The sequence below is a fragment of the Juglans microcarpa x Juglans regia genome, chromosome 6D (genome assembly GCF_004785595.1).
Source record: "Juglans microcarpa x Juglans regia isolate MS1-56 chromosome 6D, Jm3101_v1.0, whole genome shotgun sequence".
Classification (NCBI taxonomy): domain Eukaryota; kingdom Viridiplantae; phylum Streptophyta; class Magnoliopsida; order Fagales; family Juglandaceae; genus Juglans; species Juglans microcarpa x Juglans regia.
Genome location: NC_054604.1, coordinates 27,760,944 through 27,779,021, shown reverse-complemented (window position 1 = coordinate 27,779,021; position 18,078 = coordinate 27,760,944). Strand labels below are relative to the sequence as shown.

Genomic DNA, 18,078 nt, shown 5'->3' with positions numbered 1-18,078 from the left:
TATAAATTATTTTAAAATAAAAATATATAATAATAACTGTTTTATATGTTAATAACTCTTTACTTCTAATGTTTTATAAGTTAACAACTGAGTTAAGTATAAGAGGAATTTTATATATCAGTCACTAGTCATTTTTACATTCTATATTTATAATTTTTTTTATAATGTGAGAGTATTTTTTATAGGATGCGTGGTGTGAGATAATAAATAATGACTGATTAGAAGAATTTTTCTAAAATAAAGATGCGGACGAAAAATGATAAATTTGTAAAAATGCAATGTCCTCCATTGGCATTCACTTTGTCCTTTCTTATTTTTTCTTTCAAGTCAATAATAAACATTCATTTACAAGCAAACAAATTCGTATCAGCTGTCGAAACAGATGATTTTAGTTGATGTTTTCTGTTTTTATGGCCATTAATATTAAAAAGAGTGCGGCTATACTCTCCGCACACTCTCCATATGTAATTGTTTTTTTTTTAAACACAGCACACCCTGTGCTGCGGCCGTAATATACAGTAAATTGCAATAATTTTTTTTTTCCTATTAAAAATAGCTCTTCTTCAGAGCTCGTTAAAAATCCCTTTACTTTCTAGTACTAAGATAGTACGTACTAGTGTTTCATTTTCTTGTGCGAAGATAGAATATATAACCACCCTGCCCTGATCCCAGGACTGAAACACAGGATCTGAGATTCTGAGACTCGCCATCCATTCCCTTCATTTATACCTAAAAGCTCATCTTCGCTGCCTGCTTTTATATTTATTTTTTTAATTTCCGATTGACTGAACGAACCTTTCGCGTCAAATTGAAGGTTCAAGGTATATATATCACTCTCTCTCTCTCTTGGTCGATTATTTTTCTATTTGTTTTAAGAGCATTCAAATTTATTGCCCCTTTGACTTCCAGATCATTATTCACGAGGAAGTATGTTTTATGTATTGTTTTTTATTCGTTTTAAACCCCTTCAAACTCATTGGTGGAAGAAAGCGTGTTTCTTTGTTTTGTTTGGGATTTGATTACCTTTTTTATGCCTGTTTAACGTGACATGGCCTTGTGCTTATGGTTCTCGGATTCTTATGAGCATTGCTGACGGAGTTCGTTATTGTGTTCTTTATGGATGATTGGATTTCGTTATTACTAGTTAGTTTTTGTTTCTGCTGTTGATACGACTGACCCATATTAATTTTATTCCTTTGATCCAAAATGCTCGTCTACATAGGATCGTGGCTGTTTTTTTGGGTTTAAATCATTAAATTATGTGTGAAAGTTAATTCTCAATTGGCTTAGAAATGTTTAAAAAAGTCTAAACTTATCTAAACTCATCGTTATAACTTTTTTAAATCTCAACCTAAAATATAATAAACAATTTAACTTTTTCGAATCTCAAAATAATAATAATATTAAAAAATAATATTTTAACAATATTTTAGTATTTCAACTCAACTCAACTCAGTTAAACATCCAAACATAGCCAATCTTCAATTGAATCATGTTTCATGAGTCACAAGTTCGGTTCTGAGAGTTTATTCTAGTACTTCAAAAAATAACTAGCGATCATTGATTCTCTGGCCTTGGGCTATGCAATGGATTTACAGTTACTTAAGAATTGTGGATGTTTTTAGATCTTCTGCCAATCAGAATAATGTACAGAAGCACGGAACAGTGATGGCCTATTTTAGTCTCAATGGAGATCCGAAGTTTCCAGTGTGAATGAGACAATGTGTTTGAGTTGGTTTGTTGGGTTATCTTCCTCATTGTTGGCTCAAAAAAAAATTAGTGTAGTCATTTGAAACCGTTTACCATACCTTGGCAATAGCAGAAGGTAGTGGTAGATATAGCATTGTGCAGAATTAATCATTGGCATCTTCTCTAATGTGTATTTTCCGTAGACTATGTTTCCATTTTGCTATTTTGAAGCCAAAGTGCTTTTTCCCCTCAAGGGCTTGGTGGTTACAATGGTTTCAAAATAGCACTTGGTGGGAAAAAGCACTTTGGTTTCAATGATGGTTACAATGGTATGCAGAAATAATCATTGGCATCTTCTAGGACTTGGTGGTTACAATGGAAGTGCAGACAGAAATGTTCAATGTGGAGCTGGCATAAAACGTTTAAAGGATGATGGATGAAATATAGGAAGCAACAGAGGGTTAAAAACTTTGTTTGTCTGTAAGACTTGCTGATTTATCCAAAATAAGAATGGGATATCGGAAGTTACACGTATACTTTCTTCTGTTTGTTTTTTGATGAGTGATACATTTTCTGGAAGCTATGTGATTGACTGCAGCAAAATTATGCGCCTTTAACAAACAGAACCTACAATAATAGAGTTGAAAGTTCAGGTCCCACCTGCTTTGGTTGTTTTTTCTATGTGTGGTGGCAGGAACTTAGAATACTAGAAAGTTTAATCGCCGAGTCTTTGAAGGAAGCAAAGAGAATGGTTATCTGGATTGATTTTTCTTTGGATAGGTTGAAACGGGATGAGATATTTGTTGTGTGATTTTATTGTCCTACAATAAATTTGAAGATCTTTCTATCCTTATTTTTTACATTTGTTAATGTTGTTGAAGCATACTAGCAGTGATCTTTGGCAACAGTATGAAGTATCACCCTACCTAGCGTGTGTGCCAGATTTGGTGAAATGATGTGGAAAAAAGGGAGAACACCATACTTCCTCCAATATGATTTAATGTTGGGATTTATGGTTCCTACCTGTTGCCATTTCTATTTATTCTTTGTCTCTTAGAATTAACATAGAGGCCTTTAGATGACTAAATATAAAAACTGGAATGTCTCCCAGTTTGGTAGTGACTGCTCGTGTGATTAGGAATAGAGTAAATTTTTAATAATAGAATTATAAATAAGTAAAATGTTCTGTATAAGAATAAAGTAGTTTCATTTAGGAACTTATAATTGAAATATGAATATAATGAGTTGCACAAAAATCTTTTTAGCAAATTTTTAGTCGGCAGCTTCTTAGGAATTCACATACCTGGTGAATAGGTAAATGCTTTATGGACTAGAGATATAATTTTGGGGTTTAGCGTGGGAAAGTATTTGTTGTTGCTGCATTGCAATGTTGAGGATCAAGTACACAAATTTGGGAATGAAGTACTTTTTTGGTTTGTAGGTTGTGCTTAATTCATCCATAAACCATCAGCAGATAAGGAAAATGTAGGAAATCTTGGGCTTAGAAATTTATTGGTGGAGTTTGTGCAAATATATGGTCTTTTTATGACGTTGCACAGTGATTTCTTATCTTTTATTGTCAAGAGCGCATTCTTAGGCTCTTGTAAGAAGGTCAAATGCATATTTATGAACTTCATTTCCTCTTTGTTGGTCTCCATATTCTATTCATTGAGTTACTTGTCTTGACTGTCTTGGATTCCTATCATTGTGCATAAACTTTATTTTGAGATAGTATCCTGAGCATTCTGTATTTTGTGAACCAATGATGCAATAAGTTATGATGTCATTCTGTTGTTATAATCATTCATGTTTTTCATTGTTCCTTAATTTTCAGATGGAAGTGCAAAATTCTGAACATGGCCATATAATTGAGGTGTGTGGAAATGCGCCAGCTGTGGGACCAAGTCTAGCTGGGAGTAAAAATTGTGGGGAAGCAGCATGTGGATTTTCAGATCCTAAAACCAGTTCTGAAGATGCCAAAGAACGGTCAGCATCCATGCGGAAACTTTTGGTTGCTGTTATACTCTGTGTCATCTTCATGAGTGTTGAAGTTGTGGGAGGTATTAAAGCCAACAGTCTTGCAATTTTGACCGATGCAGCTCATCTGTTGTCTGATGTTGCTGCATTTGCAATTTCGCTATTTTCACTCTGGGCATCAGGATGGGAAGCAAATCCACGCCAATCATACGGTTTCTTCCGAATTGAAATCTTAGGTGCTCTTATTTCCATCCAGATGATATGGCTTCTTACTGGGATCCTTGTTTATGAAGCCATTGCTAGAATTATGAATGGTACTGGTGAGGTTCAGGGCTTTCTTATGTTTGTTGTTGCTGCATTTGGTTTAGTGGTTAATATTGCCATGGCTCTCTTGTTGGGACATGATCATGACCATGGTCATGGCCATGACCATGATCATGGACATGGTAGACATGATCATGGCCATGGTGATCATGCTCATACTCATGGGGGTCATGATGAAATGCATAGCCATGGGATAACCATTACCACACATCATCATCATGAGAGGCACTACAAACATGATGATGAGCACCATCATGCTTACGAAGAAGATCAAACCAAGCCTCTGCTGAAGACAAGCAGTGAAGGTGAAAGGAAGTCAAAGTATGGAGCTAAACAGAGAAAGCAACGGAACATTAATGTACAGGGGGCGTATCTTCATGTACTTGGGGATTCTATTCAAAGTGTTGGGGTTATGATCGGTGGGGCAATTATATGGTATAAGCCTCAATGGAAGATTATTGATCTGATATGTACCCTTGTATTTTCTGCAATTGTGCTGGGGACAACAATAAGGATGCTGAGGAACATTCTGGAGGTTTTGATGGAGAGCACACCTAGGGAAATTGATGCCACAAAGCTTGAGAAAGGTCTCTGTGAGATGCAGGAGGTAGTTGCTGTCCATGAGTTGCACATTTGGGCCATAACAGTAGGTAAAGTCTTATTGGCCTGTCATGTTATAATTAAGTCCGAGGCTGATGCTGACATGGTTCTGAACAAGGTCATAGACTACATCAAAAGAGAGTACAATATCAGTCATGTGACAATTCAGGTAGAGCGCCAGTAGATCCAGAGAGAGTAACTGCTGATATGTTGGATGTCGCAATTGGGTGCGTTTGTGTGTTTCTTTCATGTTTTTCAATAAGCATGATCATGTCCACTATATCTCTAAGCTGGCACTTTCTGGTATGCATGCATTCTAAACAGGAAAATTCTTATCTAGTGTACTACTTCTCCATGCAACAACCTTTCTTGAAGCTCTCACCTCTCTGAATTCACCTCCGTAATCAGTTGCCACAATTGGTTTTTGTTAAAATTTAGAGCGGATAGTGATGGACGGTCTATATTACTTAGGACTTAATGAGTCTGTGTGGGTGTTTTGTTCTTTGTGAGGAGCTAGGTATTAGTGATGCAATGGATGCCTGCTTTCACAATGGATCTTTGTTTCAGGCGATTAGTTTTGTCATCAATGTCAGTATTGTTTCTCGATGGTGATTCAGATATTGGCTGTGCTCCATCATCCCTTCCTATATCCACTAGCAACAAAGTATAAAACAAGTTCTATTAGCAGTGTTATCTTTGCAGGCCTAAGCTCTCGGACTTTTCCTCAAGCAGTCTTGGCAACTATCACGAAATGTTGCTCAAGAATGACATTACGTAGGGAGGGTGATGTCATTCTCATAACCTCATGCGAATGCGCATATTTCACATGCCTATTCGGTGCTAAGTGCCAATACGTCGGCATGAAAATGGCTCGTAACCTAACGCACCTGACATTCAGAGCCCGCCCAACCCCACCCCACTTTCTTCCCGTTGCAGACTTGATTGAAACGCACAATAATAAGCGACACGACCTCTCACAAATATATACATATTTTTTTATTAAAGAGAACAAAGAAAAAAAAAACAATTAAAAAAATCGTGGACAAGGATCCCCCGACCTTTTCCTCCATGGATGCATCCCTTCTGCGTACGGTGATGATCATATACCCACGTACATTACTGTGAGGGCACAACAACCGTAGGAGTCAGATTGGGCAGGCATGTGATCAACATGCATCATGGCTTCTTTCATGGACGGATACTCTTTTATTAATTTATCGTGCACTCTATATATGACACGATGTATCATGCATGATTGAATTAACCATTCATATGTTACGAGCACAGCACATTCTCATGTCAAGACCACTATAAGACATTCCACTAGTTTCAATGTCAAGACCGAAAAATTTTGTAAACTATGATGACAAAAATAAAGTAACAAGAAATTAATCACACAATATAAAGATTTACGTGATTCGACAACGTGTCTATATCTACGGAGTTGCTAAAGATTTTATTATCTTGAGAAATGAAAAAATATACTTTTGGATGAAAATACACAGCTCCAGAATAGCCACATTATTCGTTAAGTGCATATTTGTAGAGTTGTATGGCATAAATTATAATTTCACATGCAATTACTGGGTTATTTGCTCAAGTAAGCCTCGAGCAAACTCTCTACCTGAACTTTGCTCGGGCGACTTGCCACGCGAACATGAAGCGAACATTCTATTTGGCAATTCTTGAGTCACAAACAAGGTTAAAAATTTTTCTCGGGAGTGTTACCCCTAAACCCTCATGAGGCTTGGGTTTGTTTCCTTCAAAGTGGGTCAAACCTGCACTCTATGGCTCAAACCTCATTGAAAATACACCAAAAATCGTAACGAAATCCTTATCAGATCAGATCATTAAATCCGACCGTTGCAAAAAGAAATTAGGCTCACCAAACCCAACATCCATATATAGTATCCTTTTGAGGACATTGTGGACGAATGACCTTCAAACCCTCTAAGTCATCTTTTAGGAGGGTGAACAAGTTTTTGTTAATCATATGATCTGATTCATATAGTTGTTTATGTTTAGAAATTTTCTATTAGTAAAGTCAATGTCCAGTTTAAAACTTTAAAAGGTTTGTCAAGAAGAACAGTGTAAGGGGTTTTCCCCCCATTTAGTTGGCATGTGGGGAGTAACTAAGAGAATAAGAAAAGAAGGCACAACCCATGGGTCGATAGGACTCGCCGTCCTAAGATCTCTCGAATAGTGTCCAGCTCTTGAGTACCTACCCACATGAACGAGAGGGAAGCAAGGGGGGACCCTCATCCTCTTAAAGGGGACATAGACGAACCACCAAAGATACTAGTAAAGTAAGGCAAATCGGGGAATCATGGCAAATTAATGGCACTACTACTCGAGCAACATGCCATATTAATGGAACCATGTTGCAAAGGAATGCCGCATTTAAAGGACTATGACAAAAAGAACAATAAAAGGGACATGGGCTCCATAGGGACAAGCATGATCTGTCCCCCAAACTTCCAGTATAAATAGCAATTTTTAGGTATGAAAAAACTCTCTAGACTCTTTCATCATTTACAACTTCCAAAATACTCTACTGACTTTAGCATCAGAGACTCATCAGCTTCTTTCTTTTTTGTTTTCGTAAGCCTAGTTTTGAAGACCTGAGTTACTATAACCTGACCCAAAGGCGTACGAAATACGACATTAACAATGGTGCCATCTGTGGAATCCTTGTAGATCTTGCATGTACTTCGTATGCTTGCGACAACCCATTCTAGACAGCTCGGGTCTTCAAAGAACAATAGTGTTGATGAACATAGAAGCTCACAAACAAGGAAGCAAAGTAGGGGTGCTACCCGCCTCCTACGGGGCAAGGCCACCCCTTCCCCGCACCCTGCCCCAGGGATACAGGGGCGGGGTGCGGGGTGGATTCCCAATCCGCCCCGCCTCTATCTACTTAAAAAAAATTACATTTTACTTGATTTAAAAATTATTTTTAAGTGGAAAAGTAATTAAAAATACATTTTTAGACCCAAATTATAAATTTAAATTTTATAAATATGACTATAATTTAAAAACTATGTAATTTTTAAATTTTTTAGTATATATTTTGTGTAAATTATAGCGTATTAGCTTTTAAATTTTGTAGTTTTTAAATTTTTCAATGCATATTTTATGAACAAGTCTAACAAATTGTAATATATATTTATATATATATTATATTTATTTTTTATATATATACAATTTGTAAAATATAAAAAATATATATTTATGTTTATATATATAAATATAATATATATATATATAAATGTAGGCGGGGGCAGGGCGGGGTTGGGCCCTCCCCGCCACCCACCCCCGCTAGGGGCTCTACATGTGGGGCGGGGGGCCCCGCCCCCACATGGGTTGAGCGGGGTTGCCCGCCCCCATGCGGAGGCAGGGCGAACGGGGGCGGGGCAGCGGGGTCTCGTATTGGAGGAGGAGATGCCACGGAAGAGAGACGAGAACATACACAGGAAGGGGTGCCTAAGAGTAGTAGGGTGAACGCAATATGCCCTACGATGGATGACTGCACCTTACCACCGTTGCCAGTCTGTGCCCAACAGAAGGCAAAATTCGAGATGAGCAGAGACTCAAAAAGGTGGAACCAATCGAGCCGTTAGAGTTCGTTCCCTTAAACTCGAATAGACCAGAAACCACTACAAGGATCGGTAGTGAGATGACGCTTAGTGCCATGCATCAACTCCTCGCCGAACACCAGGATGTATTCGCTTGGAGCAGGTTTAGTAGCAGACTGTCTGAACAACTTACCTCCCCATGGACAAAGGAGACGGGTTGAGCCAGAGGCCACCTTGTCTCCCCGTTGTAGAGAGCGTGACTAGCCTTATGATTATCAGAATAACTTACCTCAACATCTGCTACAACGAAAAGTGGGTTCAGTGCCAGCCTCACCCAAAATTTATCCTTCTCTATGGTGTCAACAGGCAGGATCGAGTCTAGTAGCAGACTGCTTGAACAACTTACCTCCCACAGGGACCAAAAGAATGGGCTGAGCCAAAGGCCACCTTGTCCTTCTGGCGACGGAGAGTGGGTCCAGCCCCGAGGCTACCCGAAAACTTACCCCGACCCCATCGCGGCAAAAGAGCAGACCAACCACATTGCTGTTCGAATTACCTCATAGAGGGGCAAATGGGCAGTATGGTTTGAGGCATCCCAACCCTTTCCCAATGGAGTGCGAGTAGTCCTCAGCTACTCGAAGACGAAAACTTACCTTCCTTGTAAGTGTCAACAGCTGGGAGCGGGTCCAGTTACAGACTGTTTGAACAATCTACCTCCCAGCAAACTAAGGAGACGGGTCAAGCCAGAAGCCAACTTGTCTCCCTGTGACAGAGAGCGGGATCAGTCTTCGGCTACCCGAATAACTTATCCTGACCTCCACTATGACGAAGTGTGGGCTCAGCACTAGCCTGACCCAAACTTACCCTTCCCAACGATGCCAATGGCAGGAGCAGGCCTAGTTACAAACTGTCCGAACAACCTACCTCCTACGGGGATGAAAGGGACACGTTGAGCTAGATGCCACCTTGTCCCTCTTGTGTGGAGAGCGATGGTTGCCCAGAAACTTACTCTGACCACCATCGAGGCGAATGAGCGGAATAGCCACATCTCTATCCGAATTACCTCCCTAGGGAGTTAAAAAGGCAGGTTGGCCTGAGGCATCCTGACCTCTCCTCGATAGAGTGCTGGCCGGGTCTTTCACCATCTGAATGCTGCACCAAGGTAAGTAGACATCAACAACATGGTAAAAAGCTGCAAGCACATCGCGTCATATGCCAAAGGGCCTAGGTTTACGAAGTCTAACTCCTACAAAGTTAAGGATAAATTTATGATAGCCTACTTATTTTTTGGTCAAGAATTAAATACGCAATGTTAATGTGTGGGAGCAGGTCTAGTCCTAAACTGCCCGAACAACCTACCTCCTGTGGGGACAAAAGGAACGGGTCGAGCTAGAGGCCGCCTTCTCCTCTAGCGACGGAGGGCGAGTCCGGCCTCCTGGACACCCGAATACGGAATACTTACCTTGGGCTCCATTGCAGTAAAAAGCAATCCAAATTATTTAATTCAAATCCACGACCACAGTGCTACTCGGAGGGAGATAGCGCGGGTTAACAAAACGCTTCCCGACCCTCCCCCCTCCCCGAGGAGGCAACCGAAGTCTCCTTAACGCAGCTTAACTCTTAGGGTCATTTCCATCCCTCCAAGCTAGTAGCAATAGACGAGGGCGGACATATGCTGATGAAACTTTTTTTTTCAGTTGCATATCAAAATAAAACACGACAACACAAAATGGAAGAACTAAAGAACTTGGCGGGGTAAAGCGCATCCAATAGATCAACGACAAAAAAGAAAGAAATTATCTCAAAGAAAAAGTGGAAAGACATTGGTCTCGCTAATGATATCGCTAAAGGCACCAAAACGATAACCGACTAATGAAGGCAAGCAATGACAATATAAGCGGGAAGCCGTTGGTCGTTGGGGTCGTCGGGGATGGGTTTGGAGTTGGTGGGGTGAATCGTAAATCTCTGGACGACGGCAATCCTCCCGTCTGAAGTGGACCCCATAATCCTCTGCATCAAACCCTAGGCCGATCGTTAAAGATAGAGAGAGAGAGAGAGAGAGAGAGAGAAGAAAGGAGAGACCGCGAAAGAGAATGGCCACAGAAGATGAACAAAAAGCAAAAATGATAATGTTACTGACAACATGAAGCCGCAAGCTTACAATAGACAAGTTACAAAGTGAAGCGACAAGTTACAACATGAAAGTTTACAATAGATAGTTTGCAATGTGAAGCGACAAGTTATAACATGAAGTTGCAAGCTTGCAATGAACAAATTACAATGTGAAAGGATAAGTTACCACATAAAGTCGCAAGCTTACAATGACATACAATTTAAGTCAACTAGATACAACAGAAAGTCATGCATGCACAAGAAAACCGAAGCCTAATCAGATCATATTCTAGTAGAAGTGGCAGACAGGGATCTCCATCATTATGATGTGCCGGTAACGCTGGAGGTTACCACGAAGAAAATCAACAAGGGATGTAATGAGGCAGCTAATTAGGTCGTATAGTGGAAGCAACTACCACGAAGACGCCAAGAGTCTCCCACATGCTGTGGAGAGGTATGAGAAACTATTAGAGGCGGTGAAGACGGAAGGACGAGAAGATTACAATACAGAGAAAGAAGACCAGACAACGGCCCAATCAAACTTATAAAGTAAAGAGACAACGGTTAATCTCCCACGCCCCGTGGCAGAAGAAATGGGTGTGAAATACTTCAAATCCCAAGGAATACGCACCACCAAGCGACGTGAAGGCAAAGAGTTGCTTGACGCCCTCAATACTGACATAACTGAAAGGACGCTATAGAATACAAACATAGTTATTGGAAGATGTGCCAACAAAGGCAAAAGGGGAAACATTACTAGGATTGCTAAGTGACAAGAAACCACCTCAGACTTTGGAGTGAAACACGTGTCATCAGGGTGACCATCAAGACGAGTTTAAGATTAAAATGAATTTCTACCATACGAGTCCGATGAGAATTGGCGGGGTAACTATAAGGGATTTTCCCCCCTTTTAGTGGGCCTATGAGGAGCAACAAAAAGAATAATAAAAGAAGGCCTAGCCCAGAACAGATAGGCCAGCAGGTAGACTCCCCTGGACGCAATGTCCAGCCATTGAGATGGGACTTGTCGTCCTGGAGATCTCTTGAACAACATCCAACCCTTGAGTACCTACCCACATGAACGAGCGGGAAGCAAGGGGGACCCTCAATCCTTTGACAATGTGACATTGATGAATCACTGAAAACTGAGCAAAATAAGGCAAATCGGAGAACCAAGCCGTATGAATGACACCACTACTCGAGCAACATGCCAGATTAATGACCCTGTCACAGAGGCACGTCACATTTAAAAGACTCTGACAAAAGGAACAATAACAAGGACATTGACTCCATGGGGGCATATACGATCTGTCCTGGTATAAAAAGCAATTTTCATATATGAAAAATCTCTCTGGACTCTCTCATTATTTACAAACTTCTAAAATATTCTACTGACTTTAGCATTAGAGACTCTTTGGCCCCAATGCCGCTCTCTCCCAACTTCTTTATTCTTCATTTTTGTAAGCTTAGTTTTAAAAATCTGAGTTGCTGGAACCTGGCCTAAAAGTATACAAAACATGAAGTTAACAAACAGATTAACAGCTGAAGGGGACAAGCCTATGTTAAAAATCTTTGAGGGATAAATGGCATTGGAGATAAACTCCATAGATGAAGCCTAAAAGTCCATCTCATTTTATAAATATTATGATTACAAGTAATTTTAAGTTACTTTTTCGACAGGGAGGATGTGGTTGAGTAGTACAGCAACGTAGAGATAGATATATTGGCTAAGTATGCACCAATTATAGAGAGTAACCTCTATACTGTTACAATACTCAACCACATCCTCACTACAGAAAAACAATTTTGGAAGAAGGTTTTTGTCCCTAGTTGAACCAAGCTCAGTCCATTTTGCTGAAACTTGTGGGCTAGGGAATAGAAAGGGAAAACCCAGACCGAGTCAGGAAGAGAGAAGCATATAGTCTACTCTCAAGAACAATGCATTAATATGGGAAAGCTCGATCGGGATCATGCCCCTAACATGATCAATCGCATTAAATGTGCTGTCAAATTGCCAACACCAAAGTTGAGTCCATGTCACTAACATGAACAGCTGCATTAAATGCGACGCCACGCTGTCTGGAATAGAAGGTGATCATGATGGTGACAGAGGAGTCAAAGATCCCCCAAGGGACATGAGCATAAATAAGAGGGAGTGGGCAAAAGACCTTCTGATTTTGATATCAGAGATGTCACGGACACACTCGATCACCACATTCTTCTCCCTTACAGGTACTCAGCGCGGTTCGGACCCGATGCTTACAAAACATATTCTAACAAATCTTATTAGTCGATTGTAACCAGACTAGTTGATGGAATTGATCTAGAGTACTTTCTCCCATGGAGTTCACCTTCAGGGTCAATTATCTCTTAAAACCTTGAATCCAAGCATGTCCTTTTAATCATAGAGAACTTTTAAATATAAAAAACAGCATAAGTCATATATGACTAACTTGAAGTGCGCTAATTTCACGCATCTACAGTTATGAGAATTTGAGGGTCGTTCCTACATTTCCCTAAAGGGTAGCAATGTAGTCCTAACAAATCCACCATGCAACTTGAAACTTTTTCGGTCTTCACATTGAAACGAGTGGAAATTACGGTGGTCTAGGAAATCGGAAAAACTCTCTTGCTATATGCATGATATAATTACTAGTCATTGCCTCCCGTATCCCATGATTTTTAACTTAGGGTATAGGTGGTATTGAATTGAGTTGAGATTATTTGAAATAAAATATAATTATTTTATTATTATTATTATTATTTTAGAATTTAAAAAATATAATTATTTATTATATTTTGTATAAAAATTAAAAAAATTGTAATAATGTGATGAGATCATATGAGATAAAATACTTTCATTATCCAAACGAGACCTAGATAATATGTTTCATGTTTCTTTATAAAAATAGGAAAAATCTAATATTTATATTAAAACATTAATTTTTTTTAAAGAGTAATGCTACATACAGTCTATGGATTGTGCAAACGCTGTGCAATCGTTTTGAAAAAAATAGAATCTATTATTAAATAATTACTTTTTTCATGTGAATTCCGTATTTACTCATTTTTTCATAGTACTCCCCAAATGTAAAGTTAAAGTTAAAAGATATTTTTTATGAATGTAAAATAAATTTAATTTTTGGAATCATGGCTGCTTGAATCAGGTCTTCGTGTGGAACTTTTACCCTCGTCTAAAACCCTCAAGGTTTTGAGATAAAGCATGCAGGATGAAGCTTCTCTTCAAGTTTAAATTAAATTTCACGCGTGATTTTCTCTTAAATTGTTATGAAATGTATCACTATCAATACCTAAAAAAAGGTTTACCAGATTAAAAAGCGCATTGGTCAACTAAAAATAAACAAAGTGCAACGTTCATTTAGATAAAAGGCAAAAAACAAGCCATCTATTATGATTCAATACATTCAAGAAGAGGATAGGCAGCTGCTTAATAGTTTCAGTTTCTATGGGAGATCACCCACAACTCAGTTTGCTTCACTCTTCAATCTTTTGATGTTATAACAAGTAACCCCAATGCACCAATAAGGGGGCGTCCAAACAAACAGAGCAAATATACCATAATGTATCCCCTCCATTAATCAACTAGAGAAATGTAGTTTCATTACAAAATATGGGGGGACCAGAAAAATGGAGCAAATATACCATTGGTCCCTCCCAAAAAACTGTAGCTTCATCACAAAATATCTTGCAACTCCAAAAATGGAGCAAATATAACATTGGACCCTCCCCTAATTAATCAACCAGAAAAGAAGCAAATATACAAAATCAACCAGCTATCTTCCAAAAGCATGTGGTCTTCCAATTACCAAAACTGCATCATTTATGAGTAATTTCTTGGATCATTATTCTGATTCGAGAGATGCAATCCTCTCCATTGCGTCTAAATGAACAAAAAGTCATTATTATCATTCTAAAAAAAATCTGAAAAAACTAAATATGATATTTCACATCGAGACTACTTGCATTATAGGAGCACTTGATCCAATATGAAGAGCCTCTGTAGTGTATACCTGATCAACATGTGTCCTAAGGGGGGCATAAAAAATATTAAAAGTGGCAACGCACTTAACAAAAACTTTCGAATTGCCTACAATAATACAACACGTTTGAATACAAGGGAGATGCACTATATATGAAAGAACAAGCAAATATAGAAAAAATACCATAATGAAGTTTGAAAATAGAGCATCAATTACTGTCAGAAGCTTCAAGAAGAGAAAAATATGTTCCACCAAGACACACTGACGCAAAAAGAAAAGAAATGAAATATTGGCAAGGTCTATTGCTTTCAACTATATAAGGGAACACATTAAAAAAAATGAAGACAGGATGCAAACCCAAAAAGCAGTAAATGATTGCCAGTATCACCATAAGACCTAGGTATATAAATTTCTCCCAAATCTGAAAAAGGAAAATGGAAAAAACATGTTACCATAAAAATCAAATTTTCACAAAAACTGCTCTTTCCATAGATCAAACACAACCCATTATATGTCACCAAAGCAAAACAGACTATGGAAGAAGAAACAGAATAAACACTTACAAGTTGCAACAAAGGAAACTCTACGACAAAATGAAATAGTCATCCATAACACTCAATAAACTCCCATGATACAACTTCTTATATAAACCATAAAAGAAATCAACTTGAAATTCTAGGAATTAGAAATTTACACACAGATTGCAAACAGATTCAAATGATTTCACAACCATATGTTCGATGCCTAAGAAAACAACGGTAAAGAAATCATAGAATTTGTGGTTTTACAAGTTCCGCCATCTAATTCCTGGTCAAGCAAAAACTAATAAGCTACATACAATCAAATAGGCAAGTGAGACATGTAGACTGGTTATCTCATTTGATTTTGCAACACAGAAAAAACAAAAAGAAAGAAACTTCGATTCTTTTTGTGGTTTCTCATTAACCAAACAAGTATAAAAAGTCCTAGAAAACCAACTTAAATCTCAGCAAATCAATCATTTCAATTGCACAAAGATAGAAAAAGTTTCGACTACAGTATGCGGTGCCTCAGAAGTTTTGTTTGACAAAGGATGAAATAAGATTAAGGATTGAGAAGCACGACCTTAAGAAATGCAGATGCTATGAATTTCACGAATTTAAATTTTATCTTCTTATAGATCTCTTGCCGTGAAAACTGGATGTCAGTGAAGATCTGATGGAAGAGTCAGAGGAAATGAAGGCAAGCGTATCGTTGTTGGGGATTTTTGACTTCTGAAGAGGAAAATGGGAGGGAAATGTTGGGTGGGAGACGTGTTTCGATTTTTTTCTTTTTAATTAATAAAACACGTGGGATGCCACCTTAAACGGAAGGAAAAAGCGGTACAATTCAACGTTGACTGTAGCATTACTCATCTTATAATATACTCGCTGAAAAGGTTCGGTCGACAGAATACCCTTCATAAGAAGAAATAAATACAGTATTTTGCAGCCCAGAAATGCCGACATACATCTGCTTACGTAGCTGGGATTCCAAGTCATAAAACTAAATAAATTAATAGGGGATTTCACACTGATCCTACAAATTATCATGCCAGAGATCCTCTGGTTCGAGCTGTCTGTCTCTGCTCAGCTAACAGTCACTGCTCGTTGCTTTCAAAGTCGGCAAGGACAGGCCTGATAGTGGACAGGGCATATACAGCACAGACACATGCACACACCCACCTCTATCATGCTAGATGACGCACATGAATACGCACGTAGTATGATGTAAGCAGAATGGTACATGATTGCTTTATTTAAATTTAGAAATAGATTGAAATTATTTTAAATAAGTTAAATAAAATATTATTAGAATATTATTTTAAATGTTATTATTATTTTAAAATTTAAGAAAATTAAATTATTTATTATATTTTATATGAAAATTTAAAAAAATTATAGTAATAAAATAAAATGAATTAAGATAAATTTTGAATTTAAAGAAGACTTTAATCTAGGAAGAGAAGTCAAATGGTTCAAGACATCTTCAGAACAGGTACATAGCTAGGTAGGTTGATCATAATTAATATAATGGCTCGAGACTTGAGAGCACTATACAGCTTTGAACATGTCTAAGCAGCATTCGGATGCAAGCCCTCTGTTCCAAAATTTTTCATAGTACTCCCCATATGTAAAGTCTCTATAGACTGCTGGCTGATCATCGTTGATCAGCTCCTTAGCAGGTCCTATTACAGCATCTGGGGATGGACAGTAGAATGTTGGAATGGATATTCTCTCCTTGCTGCTGTTCACAACGGCTCGATGGAGCACACTCTTGTGTCGATCATTGCTAATAACCTGATACAATGGTAATATTATTAGAACACTTCTCGTGTAAAAAGGAAAACTGATAACAAACAGTTGAGAACAAAGGGAGTGTAATTTTACCTGCATTTGATCCCCAATGTTGACAATGAAGGTATTTGGAATAGGATTGACGGCAACCCACTTGCCATTTCTTAAGACCTGCAATCCAGGCACATCATCTTGAAGAAGAATTGTGATTAAATTGGGGTCAGTATGGCCGGGCAATCCATATGTAAGCTCTGGCTGCGGACAGGGTGGATAGTAATTCAACGCCATATGTTGAGCTTGCTTGCCCAGAACCTTTTCGACGTAGTCTCTTTTCAGGCCTAAGCTCTCGGATATGGCCCCGAGGAGTCTCAGCACCAAACCTCTAACACTGCTACAGTACTCAGCCACATCCTCCCTGTAGAAAAAAGCAACTAAAATTACTTGCAATCCTAATATTTATAAAAATGAGTTGGAGTTTCACTTCCTCTGATGGGCTTTACCTCCAAGGCCATTTCTACCCCTAAAGGGACCTCCCCTTTTCCATTGAAAGAAATTTTCTAAATATAAAAAAGTGTACGAGTCAGATATGATTAACTGGAACTCTTTCACCCACCTAAAGGATGGAGGGTTTGAAGGCCATTCGTGCACATAATCCTCGAGGGGGAAGCAATGGAGTCGTAAGAAATCCCTCCAGTTTGAAACTTTTTCGGTCTTGACATTGAAACTAGTGGAAAGTCTGGTGGTCTTGGAAGGGTCGTCTGAGTAATTCTTCAACCTCTCGCTCTCTGGTAATCTGAAAAACTCTCTTGCAATACGCATGATATTACTGATTATTGCCTCTGGTATCCCATGGTTTTTAACCTGAGAATGTGTTACACGTAACAAATTGTAAGAACAAGGTTTATGCATGACACATCACGACATGTATTTATGAATTGAATGACAAAACAATGGAGCATGCACGCAAATATATCGCCTGGGCACCTGAAAGAAACCGTCATGTTGGCATGCCTGGCCAATATGTTCGATAATATCAGAGTGATTGGGGCCGTTTAAGTCCTGGAGATCAATGAGAGGAACGGAGCCCTCTGAAATCTGAACGTCAGAGAGATTTGGCCGGTCGGAGATGGGTCGGACATAGTTTGAAGGAACATGGTTCACAGTTAAAGCAAGGTCGGTCAGCAAGAGCTTAGTGGCAGCCATGTTTTGCGAAGCTAAAACTTCAGACTTTGTGGTTGTGATCAGTTGGTGTACGTGTTGGAGAGCGTAGGATGTTTCCCCTCTCTATATATACAGAATTAATATAGCCACTAGGTAAGGACCATGACATCAAGACCTTGAAGTAAGGCGTAACATCTTCATTCCACTGTAGATCGATCTGTTGGCGCGTACTAGGATTCTACTCTTATCAGTTGTTCTTTTTGAGAAACATCAACCTGGTTGAAAGGTCATTTTATTCATTCACGTCGGCCGTTAATCGGATAA

General features: G+C 38.7%; 2 protein-coding genes across 2 annotated transcripts; one reads left to right on the top strand and one right to left on the bottom strand.

Moving 5' to 3' along the window:
* The first annotated feature begins 725 nt into the window (after positions 1-725).
* LOC121236092 (metal tolerance protein 1-like) lies at positions 726-4,953 on the top strand. Its single transcript, XM_041132586.1, has 2 exons — positions 726-821; positions 3,524-4,953. Exon 2 carries the CDS (start codon positions 3,524-3,526, stop codon positions 4,772-4,774), a length of 1,251 nt encoding a protein of 416 aa, XP_040988520.1. The 5' UTR covers positions 726-821; the 3' UTR covers positions 4,775-4,953.
* Positions 4,954-15,679: 10,726 nt separating this feature from the next.
* LOC121234022 (protein DMR6-LIKE OXYGENASE 2-like) lies at positions 15,680-17,838 on the bottom strand. The gene is made up of 5 exons (XM_041129820.1): positions 17,578-17,838; positions 17,207-17,454; positions 16,687-17,008; positions 16,247-16,596; positions 15,680-16,046 (listed from the first exon to the last, which is right to left on the bottom strand). Exons 1-4 carry the CDS (start codon positions 17,794-17,796, stop codon positions 16,351-16,353), a joined length of 1,035 nt encoding a protein of 344 aa, XP_040985754.1. The 5' UTR covers positions 17,797-17,838; the 3' UTR covers positions 15,680-16,046; positions 16,247-16,350.
* Between the last annotated feature and the right edge of the window lie 240 nt (positions 17,839-18,078).

Bases quoted from the DNA above. Each gene is read 5' to 3' on its own strand.
- LOC121234022 (XM_041129820.1), bottom strand. From the start codon at position 17,796: ATGGCTGCCACTAAGCTCTTGCTGACCGACCTTGCTTTAACTGTGAAC. The intron at 17,455-17,577 runs GTGCCCAGGCGA...ACACATTCTCAG, and splicing joins AACATGACGGTTTCTTTCAG to GTTAAAAACCATGGGATACC. The intron at 16,597-16,686 runs GTAAAATTACAC...CCATTGTATCAG, and splicing joins ACATTGGGGATCAAATGCAG to GTTATTAGCAATGATCGACA.
- LOC121236092 (XM_041132586.1), top strand. From the start codon at position 3,524: ATGGAAGTGCAAAATTCTGAACATGGCCATATAATTGAGGTGTGTGGA.